The sequence below is a fragment of the Haliotis cracherodii genome, unplaced genomic scaffold (genome assembly GCF_022045235.1).
Source record: "Haliotis cracherodii isolate W230 unplaced genomic scaffold, xgHalCrac1.p SCAF_15, whole genome shotgun sequence".
Taxonomy (NCBI): Eukaryota; Metazoa; Mollusca; class Gastropoda; order Lepetellida; family Haliotidae; genus Haliotis; species Haliotis cracherodii.
Genome location: NW_027266270.1, coordinates 27520641 through 27538088, shown reverse-complemented (window position 1 = coordinate 27538088; position 17448 = coordinate 27520641). Strand labels below are relative to the sequence as shown.

The 17448-nt window shown below is 40.0% G+C and overlaps 1 protein-coding gene across 1 annotated transcript in view; it reads left to right on the top strand.

Moving 5' to 3' along the window:
• Nucleotides 1–6362: 6362 nt before the first annotated feature.
• LOC139462013 (protein saal1-like) overlaps nt 6363–17448 on the top strand; it is a 43982-nt gene continuing 32896 nt past the window's right edge. Inside the window, exons 1-7 of the mRNA XM_071243510.1 lie at nt 6363–6447; nt 7353–7504; nt 8235–8348; nt 9740–9823; nt 10837–10916; nt 11846–11905; nt 13981–14096. Of these exons, the coding sequence (XP_071099611.1) occupies nt 6438–6447; nt 7353–7504; nt 8235–8348; nt 9740–9823; nt 10837–10916; nt 11846–11905; nt 13981–14096 (616 nt within the window). The 5' untranslated portion in view covers nt 6363–6437. The remainder of the gene's footprint in view (nt 6448–7352; nt 7505–8234; nt 8349–9739; nt 9824–10836; nt 10917–11845; nt 11906–13980; nt 14097–17448) is intronic.

Genomic DNA, 17448 nt, shown 5'->3' with positions numbered 1-17448 from the left:
CAGTTGATTCAATCAAATGTTTGATTTTCAATTGAAAATATCTTAAGCTAGCGATATATTTATGTAAAAATATGGACGGTCCTGGCGCTTAGAAAGCACTATAAGAATACGGTTTCGTGTGTTTTTCATTTGTTTTAATTATTTTAAGCTTTTAAAAATTGAAAAAAACAAATACACAATTGCTGATGGGTATCTTGGACATCTTATCTTCGAAAATGAATACATTTGCTCTCTCTTTTTTGCACAAATTTACACTTCTAACATTGGTCACGTGGTTGCAAATTACTTACCCCAGTCTTCATTGAACCAATTTATGTTTTACACAAAATTACCATAATCATACAAACAACAGATCTTTCTTTTTTCTATTAGATAAAAAACCCGAACTCGGTATACTTCTTTTTCTCTGTATCAGTCAGACTAATCCATAAATAAATAAACAGTAAAAACATATATGTAAAAGTAACGTGGCAATGGAGAAATAAGAATGTGTTAGTCATAGAGTATCCTCCCTATGCTCCAAATATAATAAATTCAAAGTTAGCTTCAGAGTATATCTTCACTGAATCATCTCACATTCTAACCCACAAGACAGACTGTTTGTTGTTCAACATTTCATTGTCACCTGCTTCGTAACCATTTTTGTCTATTGTTTCTATGTGAACGTCGAATCTAAGGAAGGATCGCTTTTTAAAGAGTGCATATTGTAAATCGAGACAAAAAGTTATCTACAGGTGTATGAATATGTAACATTCAAAAATCAGGGCTCCGGCCTCTTCGTCCGTCTATTCAGTGATTTTAGTTGAATTTTCACAATAGAAAATCCACAAAGAAAATATTCTGGTCACGGATAAACCCCGCACATGCTTAGCATCTCGTGTCAATATTCATGAACTAGTCAGGTATGTATGTATATGCATATACACGTAATCATCGAAGCGTAGGAGTTTACTTATTAACATAGCTAAATACTCCAACACATACCAAATGCAGGCCCTGCAACAAATATATCCAATACAGCCTATGCAAGTCTACATTACAGCAGTTTCTGAAAATGAAGAAAGTCTTTAGGCTCCTTTTTATTATGATTTATAACTATAATTTAACAGTTGTTAATTTCTGTAAAATATGATAATTTCAGAGAGTAGATGTTAGTCTAGGTTCTAGGTGAGGTGAGGTGAAATTGGGTTTAACGTCGCGTCCAAGATTATTGCACTTATATAGCGACGTGCATGCACGTGTATGTGTGTGTGTGGCTGCTTGTACTAGTCCGGACTGATGCCGATTTATAGTGCTAGCTCACTGAGATACCATGCCGCAGTTTAACATGAATACCCCACTCAGACACAGTATACTGACTCCGAGCCGACCAGTCCTTGTTTTAGCCCTTTAATGCCGAGCGCCAGACAGGGTAACAACAAGTACAATCTTTTAACGTCTTTTTGTATGACGCGGCCCGGGATCGAACCCTGGACCTTCCGCTCTCCGGGCGGACGCTCTACCACAGGACCACGGAGGCGGTCTAGTCTAGGTTCTAAACACCAAGGTTACACACGTTCGGAGATGTACAATGAAACCTCGTTAGTACGGACACTGTTAGTCTGGACATCCTCAGGACTCCTTCCTTGGTTCCCTGCTATTGTTCTGTCTAGTTGGGTGCCCATAATGCAAACTGATCCACTGACGGGGTAATAATAATAACAACAACAACAACAACAATAATAATAATAATAATGAAAGGCGTGGTGTTGTTGTTGTTGTTTTGTATAGTCGACACAATTAATTTAAAAAACCATTAACTCTAGGAATAATGTATTTTGTTTGAAGTGAATGTGCAGGTCATTTGATGACTGGTTCCTATCTTGAGGCTGCAGTCAAACTCACTAATACATAACAATGCTAAGGGTAAAAAATAAGATGATTTGTAATTTGGATATTTAACCCGAACTTCATGAAAATACAATAAAAAATGCAAAACAAACTTATTAGTGACATTTATTAGCTTTGAATAATTTGGTATTTTGACTTTCCTTATATCAGGGCATGTTAATATCTCATAAACTGATTGAATACCAAAAGGTTTGACATTAGTGAAGATGTATTTCTTCTGAGTCTTTCTTTTTTATTTATATGTCAACTCGTCATCGATTCTCCAATATATAATACATGTCTCTCCATTCTACATTGATCATAATAGAATGCCGATGTAATACACTGGATAACAGAAAATGTTGAAGATAACTTATCAACTAGTTTAATTTTCGGAAGAGATGTTGAATATTATTTTACTGTTAATTGCTGATGACTTGGTGTTGATTGCTGACACTGTTATTAAGTTACAGTGAAGATTGGACAAACTGAAATATTATTCCATTCCGTGGGGTATGGCTATTAATGTAGGAGAAAAGGGTAAAAATATCGTATTTAAGATTGGAGGGCCACTGGATAGGTACGATTATTGGACTTATGATGGTAAACCAATGGAGATTGTTAAAGCATATAAATAAAATTTTATATAGGCCTAGGCCCAGGTATTACATCATATGTGGTCACAGAATATATTGTAAACTTATTTTGTGTTTCGGGTACAGGTAATCAAACTGTGCAAATGTATTAGTTATCTGGTCCGCCTACAGACTATTCCTCTCGATGGGTACACACGGCAAGGGTTATTGGACGACACATGTTAAACATGTATTATTCCGTCTTGGATGTGGCTATGTGTGTGTTACGTAAGAAATTGGCGATAACACATGAAGAGGTTAAAGAAGTGTGCTTCTCAGGATTGAAATGATGCGTTATACAGTAAATCATTGGAAATATACAGCAATTTTAAATCACTTTTGAATGGTTAATTTTATCTTATTCATATAGAATCTCTGTGTACGGAAGATTGTTTACTAAGCTTAGAAATAGATATACAATTTAGGCATACGAAAAGTTCGTAGATGTGTAAATGCAATTACTAATGATGACTTTTTATGTAAAAAGTGTCAGGTAACCGAAGATGAATATCATTTTTTATATAGCTGTATATTATATTAGAAAAACGAGAATTGTTACACCCCAAATCTGCTTAAAATGTTCTACAGCACTGTTTCGTTATGTACATAATATCAACAAAGTAAAATAATTAAACTAGCGAAATGTCACGAAAGATGAAATATATACCGTAACTCTCTACATGATTCTACTTATATATGAACATTGGGTCGTTTGGCCTTTGATACAAATAAATATATATGACTATACAACAAAGGAATTATTTGGTGTTGAAAATGTGTATCATCTTTTACTAGTGTTTGTAGCGAAACAGGCGCACCTGGGACAGTCAAACAAGTGGTTAACATCATGAACAACGAACCATGTTTTCGGGAAACGGTCAGTCTGGTCTCTCATTATAACCATTCGATCTTCTTAAGTCGGGGGCTCTCGGGTAGCCTAGTGGTTAAAGCGTTCGCTCGTCACGCCGAAGACCCGGGTTCGATTCCCGACATGGGTACAATGTGTGAAGCCCATTTCTGGTGTGCCCCGCCGTGATATTGCTGGAATATTGCTAAAAGCTGCGCAAAACCATACTCACTCACTCACTCACTCACTCATAAGTCGGTTCTTACAAAAGCATGGTGCACTGGGGACCTACATATTCTGCCCAGGAGTCCCCATGTGAATGAATGAATGTGAGTTAACTCAATACTCAGCAATATTCAGCTATAACGTGACATATAAATAATAATGTCTGGACCAGGCAAACCTGTAAGCAACGCACTCAAGCAACGGGGGGAACGGGGGGCCCAGTCGTCTAAGGCGCCGCGATTCGCTGTGCGATTCGAGTTGCGTTCCTTGGGCACGCCAGAAACCTATGATTGTGGGTTCGAATCCCGGTTCGCCCCAATTATGTTTCTAGGTTTGTCAGCACCATACCCGTGCTCGTGGGTTTCTCCGAAGTGGTAAACGTCTGAGACCTGCATCACTTCGGGCTTTCCTCCCACATTAAGGAGACACGCCGCGATATAACTGGAATACTGTTAAAAGCGGCGTTAAACCCAACTCACTCAACCAACGATTCGCACTACAGGGGTCTCCATATGTGTGGGCCCCGTTCCACAAAGCTGTGTTAGTGCTAAGGTGGTCGTAATTCCCATACTACGATCGCATTCTGGCACTGGGCACCAGCTAGGAATCCCCTCGGCGCATATCAAATGAGTCAACATTAACATGGCCATATATTTTTCTTTTAGCAAGCACGTTGATAGCTGTTGCCTGTGCGTTAGTTTGGCACCTGTGACAAATCTGACATTGTGCGACATAACACACGTTTCCAGCTGACTCAGCTTTTAATGACCCTAAAACATGTTGGCATGTCACAGCGATATGCCCTGCTGTCCTGTCAATATGTTTCAAAGATCACGCGGTCATCAGAGGCAGGTAAGGTCAAGGCCTTTCGTTGTCGAGAGGTTCATCCATAGGGTCGACCTGTCATCACTCTAGGGCATGTTCATTTCATAGGTACACTTTAAATATGGACATGACGCGATCGACCATACCTGTATTCATGTGTTGATTATATATTCAGAAGTCCTAAAATACTTTTAGGATATATTTCACGTTTATCTGCATTATTTTTGCAATAAAGATGATACAAAGAGGTGTCACAATATCATCCAAAAGCGATAGAAGCAAAAACAGGAGCACGTGAATTTCAACTGCTGTCTTCAGTTATAATGCTCCTCATGGCGGCCTGGCATTTTTTAAATTTCAAACACTGGTATAAACTATACATTAAATCAGGGTACATACATAATTTCATACCAAACACACACTTCCCTGTTTAGTCGTTTGAGAGATTTTATCAAATCTCAGAAAATAAGAAAATAAATATTCATTTTCCAGTTGCAGTAGATATAATTGTAATCCCGATACTGACACGATATTTGAACAATTGAACACTGTGTTAATACCGATCCTACAGTCGTTCCTACTAAAACATTATTTGTTGATCATTTGACTTGTGGCCTTTAATGAAACCTTGATAATCCCTTCCCAATGTTATTGTCTGATTAAAACAGATGGTTCAACGAATCATGTGTACGTATATAGTAATGCCCCTTCAAGTGTGTCTATACACGTTCCTAATACCACTCGCCAGGAAGAGGGGCGGTCGGATAGCCTAGTGGTTAAAGCGTTCGCTCGTCACGCCGAAGACCCGGGTTCGATTCCCGACATGGGTACAATGTGTGAAGCCCATTTCTGGTGTCCCCCGCCGTGATATTGCTGGAATATTGCTAAAAGCGGCGTAAAACCATACTCACTCACTCGCCAGGAAGACTAAACCTATGAAATAACTGTGTCTGGATGTAAGGGGATTCACTGACGATATATTTGGGATGTCGTTAATTTGGTTGGAAATTGAATAACGCTGCGCAGACGCATGTTTAGATGAACGGGGCTTCACAATAGATACATACTTAAAGGACAGACCAAAACGTGGTAGATAGGATGTATCTATATGTTTGTACAATATGGGCGAGCTCAAACAGTCGCTGCTTGAAATGTTTGTTGAATTACTCATCACGTAAACCAGGCTTACCAGCGAGGCGCTCTCGCTGTTTCGTGGAAGTATGTCCATTGCGTGTGGGCGTATACCGCCATCAGGCACCGTCTCAATAGCACGAATGAATAAATTATGCGGGCGAGGCAATTGAAACCACCACCAGTATTTCTTAAGCATTGTCAAGATAACTGAAAATGACAAAAGATGGAAACAAATTCAGGCACCACAAAGGCTACATAATATCGTGGCGCACTATAGATCTTAGCACTTTTTGTGATATTAAGTTAATTTATATTTTATGTTTTATATCACCACTGTATCTTATATCTTAAAGCGAGAAAATTATTGGGGGAACATTTTCAAGGTTATTCGCAAGTATGTAACGAAACCATTTTTATTATTACGCCAGGTACTTTTGAGATGCCCCCTCAACACACAGATTTTTCAGGCGAGGTTTCTACCATAGCACAACCTCATAGTTCATAATCTCGCTTGTTGCTTGTTATACGTGATTTTATTGGAAGAGTCTTGAAAGTGTAAGGGTGAGTAATATATCCATGGACTCCGTGAAATATTAAAATGAACTCTATGAAATATTAAGATGAGAACAAATATATACCTGGTAGTTGTATAACGACCTTGTTATAGACAAACATGCTACAAGTAAAAAACATATCTGAAACGAAGAAATAAAATAAATCCGAAAAGGCCCAACACATACCGGCTCTTCATACTTCGATTTTAGTGATTTTGATATTACCCCTAAACAAGTGCTCGAAGGGAAGTAACTCTAAATCTATATTGATCAGGCATGGCCGACGCGGGAAGAAAACCATAATATTTACAAGTTTAATTTTTGTTTTGCACAGGTTACAAATCAAGTATGAGTGGAGGTACTGTGTCAGAAACACAATAATCACTCACATAATTGCTGTGTTCTGTCTGCATGCATCGATCGGTTTCGTTTTAAATACCGTTAGCGTAAAATAAATATTCGCATTTGACAAACAGTCGACAAATTACAACACTTATCATAATATCAGCTTGTAGATAATAATCTGTCATCTGTCTACAGTTAACGGCATATTACCTATTTACAGTTTACGTTTGCGGCAGTGGTACATTGTTTGACAATTTATATATTTATAGGAGTAAATGACCGTTATTTAGAGTGAGTGAGAATAGTTTTAGGCCGCTTTTAACAATATGCCTGCAATATCAAGGCGAGGGACACCAGAAATAGGCTTCACGCATTGTACCCATGTAGGGAATCAAACCTGGACCTTCGGAATGACGAGTGAACGGTTTCTCATCTAGGCTACCAAACCGCCCGGATCGTTATTCAGTGACATTCACTTATGTAACCAATAGACACTATTGTGCAGCTATTTTGCTCGTGAGATAATTTAAGAACATGTCAGTATGTTTCATAAGAACAAGCTGATATTGTTACCAACATATTTAATATTATCTGATACAGTTTATATACATGTAAACTTTTATGTAAGCTATGTGGCACTGAGTTAGCATTGTTGTTAAAGCTTTGGCTCTGAAGCCCCAGGTTCAGTCCCCCAAAACTGATATAATGTGCAAAGTTTGATACCGGTTTTCCTTTTGCCATGATATGGCTGTAATGTTGCCTATAGTGGCGTAACCCATACTCGACCTCTAACTTAAACAATGGAGACAAATAGATGGGGGTGCTCATTTGTTCTCTCCACATCTGTACAAAATGGGTTTCACAGATTGTACTGATGTGGAGAGAACAAATGTTTCAACCATATTTGTGACACTTCAGATGGTGAAGAAATTGGAGACTCCCCCCAGGTTACACGGAACCCCTCCCCGCCACCGGAGCTCTGCCAGAACGATGAGGTGCATGGAGACAGTATTGGTCAGACTGCCTTCAGTAAACACTGGCTGTTCACCACCCTGATGAAACTCATTCAGGTAAGAGTCGGGTATTTCTCAAGTCAGTGACTTTTGCCATTGGTCTGAAACTGAGCCTGACCTAGTAAACTGAGCTAATAATAGCCCTTACATAAAGATTAAATCTACTTTGGTAAATGATGCCAAAGACAAATTGGCTTGTTTTTAAGAGAAAGTTGTCTTCTATACGCGCATGAGATGTTTTATAGTTGTTCACGTGATTAAGGAGTAAACTACAAATGTTTCTTAAGCGTCCAAACACCCATAACAAGGGGATACAATTACTTTAAGACAAAGCGTGATAGAATTAAATCACAAATAAGATGCAGGAATTTTTCCAGGATTTCAAACTGAGTGCCCTTGACAGACAAATTGTAAAATGGGTAATTTTGTTCAATTTTTTATATTTTTTTACAAAATCCTTTTTTCATAAATTCAGTGGTATTTTAACATTTCAATTAAAGCAAAAACGTAATTCTAAACATTACAGCTTCTTGTTTCTTTTTCCTGTTATTAGTGAAGTGCACACATCACCTCTACAAAACAATAACATTACTACCATAATAAAATGATTTTGGAAATTTTAATTTCAATTTGGGAATTGTAACTATCATTCGCTTCAAACTTGGGGCTGAATATCAGCCTCTGAACTGGTCTAAATAAATCCATGAAGACGAATGAGTGAGTATTGAGCCACAATGAGATACTCTAGATTCACAGTCTCTGATTTAACAAAAAATGTTTATTACAGGAAGTGGACAAGGAGAATGAGGGGAAAGAGGCTGCTGAGTCAGAGTTTGGGGTGGATGTGGATGAAGACCTACAGAACGAGCTGTGTAAGCTCTGGGACATGTCCATGAATCCTGTAAGTAACCTTCATGATCAATCTCTATTTTAGATCTTTTGCTCCACTATGATACTTATCTGCTTGAAGATCTGAGAACACCGCCATCGGAGCCTGCCTCAGATGAACCAGCATCAGGGCTTCCTTTTCTTGCAGTACAATCAACAATAGCATTGAGTGAGTGAGTATGGTTTTACGCCGCTTTTAGCAATATTTCAGCAATAACACGGCGGGGGACACCAGAAATGGGCTTCACACATTGTACCCATGTCGGGAATCGAACCCGGGTCTTCGGCGTGACGAGCCAACTCTTTAACCACTAGGCCACCCGACCGCCCCCAATAGCATTGAGACAAGCTTATCTCATTTCTATGTCTTGAAAACAAATATAATCAAGGAAATCCAAATTAAAAAAATTAATGCAGCGCTATTATTTTGTTGTGGATATTTTATACATCCTGTAGTTTTTGAGTGCCATGGCATCTACCTGCATAGGGGTGCACTATGGAGGGTGTATTTATGTTCTGTGATGATTTTCTTTGGCAGAGATGACATTTGCGAATCAAGGTGGCAAAATAATGATTCCAAATTGATTTAGAATGCGGACGTCTGACTGGTTAAAGTACCATGCATTCTTCAATTTGATTGGGAGGTCCATGTTTGTTCACGGTTCACCTGACCTATCAAGCTGTCCTCAGATCGTAACAGAGGCATCAAATCGAAGTAAAAGATTTGATTTTACTGAGATTGCAATAGTGATAACACTACTCTCAGACATACCATGAGGATTCCAGGTTATCATAAGTGTTCATGAACCTATGCTAGTCATACCAGTTTGATGCCTCGGAAGGATCATTCATAGGCTGTGTTTGTGCGGGCTGCCTTGAACTGTCCAGATATAGATGTTTAGAGCTGCCATTGCATCTGTAAAGAACAGTAGTTATCCTGTGTTATAGCTAAATTGATAGAATTATCATTAAACCGCCCTGATGTTCTCAGAAATGAGCGGGACACTGTAACCTTGATAATGCCCTCATATTTCTTGATGACAGACCATTATCACACCCGTTGTTAGGTGACGTCATAGGGATAGGGATAGGGATAGGTGACGTCACATTCAATAGTGACATCATCTGGTTTGTTCTATGATGTTTCCATATTTGTAAAAGTGGGTCAGTGACATTCATGTTGATTGCAGTAAATGTTTCTAAACCGATATTGTTGTTTCTATTTATTTGATGACAAATTCTGTCCATTTTAGCTATAATAACGGTAACGCTATTTTTCAACTGCCCTCCTTCATCGGGCAGGTAATAATGGAAAACCTCAGGTTTCTGCCAATCATAATGCCCAAAAAAATAACGTTACGCTTATAATAATGAAAGTATTTTGATATTTGTCTCATTTTTTAGGAGGTTGCATCTTTCCTAGATGAATTCAAAGCAGTGGAGATTTTGACTGGTGTGATTGCTAAATCCAAAGCCCCAAGAGTGACTGTGAGTTCTTTAATATGTTCTTAATCTGTGGGTATTCTGGGTCACAACCTATGCTGGTTGTAAGAGGTGATTACTTTTTTTGTAAATGGATCGGGTGTCCAGGCTCACTGATATGGTTGATTGCTTGTCATCACACCCCAATGGCATGGATTGTTCCTCACAATATCAATCACTGGATTGGCACGTGGTGGCACTTAGTCCTATGTATAGTGTGCAGGTCACAAGTCAGGCGAAGTTAAGCAGAATTGGTCACAGAGAGTAGTTGGATGGGTTATCGTCTTCAGCAACTTGACTCCTGAGAGTGTCTAGGGCTTCGGGCCTGCAACACACTGCCGATGTTACACGTGGTGTCTCCTTAGACAAGTGACTTTGTTTGAAATATGCCTCTGTTCACCCAGCAGTGAATGGGTATCGTGTAGGATGAGATGGTAATGTGACTGTTAACCTTCTGGCACCTCACAGCTTTGGTTTTATACTCCCAAGGGAGCTGAGAATCAAGTGCACACTGACCACTGGCCTGGGTGATGAACTAATGAACCTTGTATTTGTGAGCCCTGTACCCATGCTTGTTAGTTCCATCAAAGTGGGAAGTCCAATGTGACATGAACCACTTTGGGCTTTCCCCCCAGATTCAGCTCTGTTGAAGTACTAATCTATGGTCCTACCTCTTGAAATAGAATCGCGAAATTAGTAATTAATGAAGACAGCTGCATGTGTGCTAAAACTTATGAAGTGAAAACTAGCCATTCCAGCGATAAGGAATATTACTGACAGTAATGGCAAAAATATGTGGAAATGTTTTGGCATTTTTTATAAAGAAAATCACCAGTTTGTACAATTAAATTTCTTTTGGCCATGAGTAGTTTATTTCTGCTGCTCAATAAAGTCTCAAGGACATCATTTCTTTATATACACAAGTAACTCAGGTTTAACTTTAAGGTTGATAAGAAAACTCAAAATAATATATTGTCAGTAAATGCTTAGAAATATTAACACCGTGAATTCCACTTCAGGAGATCTGTGTGGGTATTCTGGGCAATATGGCGTGTGATAAAGAGATATGCAAGGTCATCACAGCATATGATAAGCTGGTGTAAGTATCAACAATGAAAGAAGACCTCTTGCTTGTAATGTGTTCTTTTGTGAAGGCTATGGTATAAGGGCTCATGTTGGGCCTACTACATCAATTTAGTTCAGGAAATCAGGAAAACAGTCAGAAATTGTTCAGAAAATTTCTGGGTGTTGTAAGGATGCAAATTAGGTTGTTTTTCTTCTTCATCTTTGACATTTTTAATATTTGAACACAAACAAGCCTTTGACCCAAGCTGATTTTGGTTTGAGACAGTACATTCAATTGGTGAAAAAACAGCTTTGGTCACAGACTGCTCATCAGTAGATTTTCCCGATTTTTATTCCGAAAAATGTTCTTATCAGTCCAAAACTTGATAGTGAAAGAAAGAAAACACAAAATTGTTTATTTTCCTGTCTGATTACCATGATAACCTGCATGAAATTATTTTATAGTTTTCTGTAACATATCCTGACTATTATCTGTCATTACCAGAGGTACAAACTTTGCCCTTTTTAAACCTCATTTCCCTGTCAAACTGTTGATTTTTCCCTTACCAATGCAATCATAGGAAATAATAAGGTACCATTTACCTGTCAATCAAAGTATTACTATTTTTAATTTTTTTTAAATTTAATCATCCTCGTCCTGTTCAAGTGAGGGGCGGTTGAGTAGCCTAGTGGTTAAATGTTCGCTCATCACGCCGAAGACTCGTGTTCGATTTCCGACATGGGTACAATGTGTCATATATAAGCCAATATCTGGAGTCCCCCGCCGTGATATTGCTGGAATATTGCTTAAAGCGGCGTAAAACCATACTCACTCGCTGTTCTAATGAATGCCTTTTTCTACACAACACTGCTGAATTAGGACTCTTAATTCACTCTTATCATTGAAGCTCATGTCTTATTCATTTCCTGTATATTGTTTTAAACATGCCATCTATTCAACAGGAAGATGATTGTCATGATGGTTGAAAATCCAGACCCTCCAACTCTAGTGGAAACAACAAGGTAACTATGGTGACATTGAAACTTTAAAGTTCTTTTAAAATCATTCCGAGTTACATAATTATTCAGGAAGTGAAATGGTAGGCCACAGTTTTAGCTCACCTGACTAGCAGACAAGTAAAGCCACAAACACTCTCCTTCCACCCACAGGCTGGTGTACACTTGTCAATTGTCCACTCACACTCTCCCTCCACCCACAGGCTGGTGTACACCTGTCTGTCAATTGTCCACTCACACTGTCCCTCCACACACAGGCTGGTGTACACCTGTCTATCGATTGTCCACTCACACTCTCCCTCCACCCACAGGCTGGTGTATACCTGTCAGTCGATTGTCCGCTCACACTGTCCCTCCCTGTACACCTGTCTATCAATTGTCTACTCACGCTCTCCCTCCACCCACAGGCTGGTGTATACCTGTCAGTCGATTGTCCGCTCACACTGTCCCTCCACCCACAGACTGGTGTAGACCTGTCTGTCGATTGTCCACTCACACTCTCCCTCCACCCACAGGCTGGTGTACACCTGTCTGTCGATTGTCCACTCACACTCCCCTCCACACACAGGCTGGTGTACACCTGTCTATCGATTGTCCACTCACACTCTCCCTCCACCCACAGGCTGGTGTACACCTGTCTGTCGATTGTCCACTCACACTCCCCTCCACACACAGGCTGGTGTACACCTGTCTATCGATTGTCCACTCACACTCCCCTCCACACACAGGCTGGTGTACACCTGTCTGTCGATTGTCCACTCACACTCTCCCTCCACCCACAGGCTGGTGTACACCTGTCTGTCGATTGTCCACTCACACTGTCCCTCCACCCAGAGGCTGGTGTACACCTGTCTATCGATTGTCCACTCACACTCTCCCTCCACCCACAGGCTGGTGTACACCTGTCTGTCGATTGTCCACTCACACTCCCCTCCACACACAGGCTGGTGTACACCTGTCTGTCGATTGTCCACTCTCACTCTCCCTCCACCCACAGGCTGGTGTACACCTGTCTGTCGATTGTCCATTCACACTGTCCCTCCCTGTACACCTGTCTATCGATTGTCCACTCACACTCTCCTTCCACCCACTGGCTGGTGTACACCTGTCTGTCGATTGTCCACTCACACTCTCCTTCCACCCACAGGCTGGTGTACACCTGTCTATCGATTGTCCGCTCACACTCTCCTTCCACCCACTGGCTGGTGTACACCTGTCTATCGATTGTCCACTCACACTCTCCTTCCACCCACTGGCTGGTGTACACCTGTCTATCGATTGTCCACTCACACTCTCCTTCCACCCACAGGCTGGTGTACACCTGTCTGTCGATTGTCCACTCACACTCTCCCTCCCTGTACACCTGTCTGTCAATTGTCCACTCACACTCTCCCTCCACCCACAGGCTGGTGTACACCTGTCTGTCGATTGTCCACTCACACTCCCCTCCACACACAGGCTGGTGTACACCTGTCTATCGATTGTCCACTCACACTGTCCCTCCACCCAGAGGCTGGTGTACACCTGTCTATCGATTGTCCACTCACACTCTCCCTCCACCCACAGGCTGGTGTACACCTGTCTGTCGATTGTCCACTCACACTCCCCTCCACACACAGGCTGGTGTACACCTGTCTGTCGATTGTCCACTCTCACTCTCCCTCCACCCACAGGCTGGTGTACACCTGTCTGTCGATTGTCCATTCACACTGTCCCTCCCTGTACACCTGTCTATCGATTGTCCACTCACACTCTCCTTCCACCCACTGGCTGGTGTACACCTGTCTGTCGATTGTCCACTCACACTCTCCTTCCACCCACAGGCTGGTGTACACCTGTCTATCGATTGTCCGCTCACACTCTCCTTCCACCCACTGGCTGGTGTACACCTGTCTATCGATTGTCCACTCACACTCTCCTTCCACCCACTGGCTGGTGTACACCTGTCTATCGATTGTCCACTCACACTCTCCTTCCACCCACAGGCTGGTGTACACCTGTCTGTCGATTGTCCACTCACACTCTCCCTCCCTGTACACCTGTCTGTCAATTGTCCACTCACACTCTCCCTCCACCCACAGGCTGGTGTACACCTGTCTGTCGAACCGTGAAGCCGGGAGTACATGGATCACCAGCATCAAGTCAGACTCAACATTCTTTACCAACATTTGCTTCATCCTCCACAGTTCCACAAACAGTGAGTACACATGTGCTGAACACTTGGCACACTTTGAGGAAGGGTTTAGCTGGGACCACTTTGCATCCCTAGCTTGATTCAAGTCTTTCCAAACACATGTTGTCAGTCTGCCAACATAATGATTTACAGTAATTATATAGAGACATTGTCACTGTCTTACACATGGTAAATATTACATTGTCTTGATCTTGTTCCACATCACGATCACAGTGCTTTGATTGTGGTAACTGCCACACTGTAACATAGACTTACAATAGATGTAACGCTACACATGCTGAGATGCTTGTAACTCCCACACTTTAACATGGACTTACAATAGTTGTAGCGCTACATATGCTGAGATGCTCATAACACCCATACTTTAAAACAGAGTTATGTTTGTTGTGGCGCTACAGTCTCTGAGATGCTCGTAACTCCTGTATATTAACCTAGACTTACTCTAGTTGTAGCGCTCCAGTCTCTGAGATGCTCGTAACTCCTATACATTAACATAGACTTATGGTAGTTGTGGCGCTACAATCTCTGAGATGCTTGTAAATCCCATAATTTAACATAGACTTGCGCTAGTTGTGGTGCTACAATCTCTGAGATGATTGTAACCCCTATACATTAACACAGACTTTTGTTAGTTGTGGCGCTACAGTCTGAGATGCTTGTAAATCCCATAATTTAACATAGACTTATGCTAGTTGTGGCGCTACAGTCTCTGAGTGCTTGTAAATCCCATAATTTAACATAGACTTGTGCTAGTTGTGGCGCTACAGTCTCTGAGATGCTTGTAAATCCCATAATTTAACATAGACTTGTGCTAGTTGTGGCGCTACAGTCTGAGATGCTTGTAAATCCCATAATTTAACATAGACTTGTGCTAGTTGTGGCGCTACAGTCTCTGAGATGCTTGTAAATCCCATAATTTAACATAGACTTGCGCTAGTTGTGGTGCTACAATCTCTGAGATGATTGTAACCCCTATACATTAACACAGACTTTTGTTAGTTGTGGCGCTACAGTCTGAGATGCTTGTAAATCCCATAATTTAACATAGACTTATGCTAGTTGTGGCGCTACAGTCTCTGAGTGCTTGTAAATCCCATAATTTAACATAGACTTGTGCTAGTTGTGGCGCTACAGTCTCTGAGATGCTTGTAACTCCCATAATCTAACATAGACTTGCTCACTCCCAAGAACACTCTAGTGAAGATTTGGGTTAGAATAGGTCTTCAGCAAGATTGCTTAGATTCACAAGATCTGGTGGTCAGACAGGTGGTTAAACAACAAACAAACAAACACAATAGCAAGAGCAGTGATTAGAACACTGTGAATGAAATAATTTCACAATAGCACCGGCAGTGATCAGAACAGAACACTGTAAAATGAAACAGTTTCACAGCAGCATGATCAGTGATTAGAACACTGTAAATGAATGTTTCACATTTTTGTGAGCTGTGATTTGAACATTGTAAATAAATGTTTCACATTTATGTGAGCTGTGATTAGAACATTGTAAATGAATGTTTCACGACAATATGAACAGTGATTAGAACACTGTTAAATGAAATAGTTTCCCAATAGCAAGAACAGTGAGTAGAACACTATCAAATGAAATAGTTCCTGAATATTAGGTGCAGTGATGAGAACATTATAAAAAGAAATGGTTTCACAATAGCATGAGCAGTGAGTAGAACACTAAATGAATGTCCACAATGTGAGCAGTGATTAGAACACTGTAAAATGAAAGTTTCCAAATAGTGTGAGTGATAAGAACACTGTGAATGAAATAATTTCACAATAGCACCAGCAGTGATCAGAACAGAATGCTGTAAAATGAAAGTTTTGCAACATCATGGGCAGTTAATGGAAAGATTTATCACTTCTATTGGCAAAAATCACATTTCAACCACGACCACCAAACAAAATACATTGTGTCTGAATTTGATCTTTTTGGATGGATGAGAATAATAAGAAGGCATCTACAGGCCACCGTCATGTAGCTGGAAGATTTCTGAGTGACGTGTTAAACAACAGAACAAACAAACAGTACTACAAAAATGTGCAGCTTTTTGCTTCGTAGCGTGTTGTAAGGGATTTATTACCCGTTCTCAGAAATCCATGTGAAGCCCGTTTCCTTTGTTGCGGGGTAAAAGGGATTTATTCTCCCGGCTCAGAACTATATTTCCTTCTCAGGTGGGGTACATATCATTTTTTCAAGATCAATTGAACCAATCAAATCTCATCATTCTGACATGGAGGTAAAATAAATAATTTTGTAGTAGCTTATTAATCCGGTTACATGCAGTCTGTGTTATGCTCGATTTTTTAAAGTGAGGTAGGCCAATATATTAAAAAAAAAAGCCTCTCAGATTTTTTTTAATTGAATTTTGTCCTAAAAAGTTAGATCAATGAAAAAAAATATTATGAAGTAACAAAAGTAAAATAACTCAATTTTTCAAGAACATTTTATTATATCCCTGACACTCAGCTTGTGCACAAATGGCAATATAACAATATTGGCGACGATTAACTCTTTCAACACCAGCCAACCAGAAGATTACTGCTGTAACACCGAGTTCCCAGAGTCCCAGACAGCCAACATTTATCAAGGAAATTATTTGGTTGTAAAACATCTTTGCTTCTACATGTTTGGCTATACAACATTTGAAAGGTCAAATTAATCCTATTGTTTATAGATATGAAAGTTATGTGTATCGCATTATTTAAATAATTCATTTACAATTTAATTAAGTTTGTTATGAAATAAAATAATGTAAGCTAACACATTCATGACATCCAGATTAAGGACCAAGGAAGCAAATATTTAACGATTTAGATTTTATTAAATCCACTTGCCTATTTCTTTTTTTAGTTTCATTGTTTACATAATCAGAAAATTATTTTTAAAAGAATTACAAATAATATCTGTCATCACCCATTTCCCAATGATAGTGGCTTTCCGCTCACTAACATGAGGAAATACCTCCGTTTTGGAGCTTCATTTGAATTATATGTATGTCGAAGGCTGCCATGTCAGTATCCATTAAAAAACTTATATTGTTTCACCGATATAATGATAATACAGAAGTAACTTCCACTGGAGTAATTTTGTTGCTGTGACATGTAAAACTTGGTGTCTAGTGACCCTTTCTTGCCCAAATCTGCTACAAGGTCTGTGATTGGTCAAATTTAAGCATGTGACCTAAGGCAGCCAGTCAAATTGCAGCAACGGTACCGTTCTCGTGTATGATAATTTTAAGATTTTGATGAAAGGTTTTGGTTAAATCATGTTATTCTGAACGTTTTAAGCAGGAAATTGCGATCTAAATTAAAAATATGGAACTTCATGGATGTATAGTGC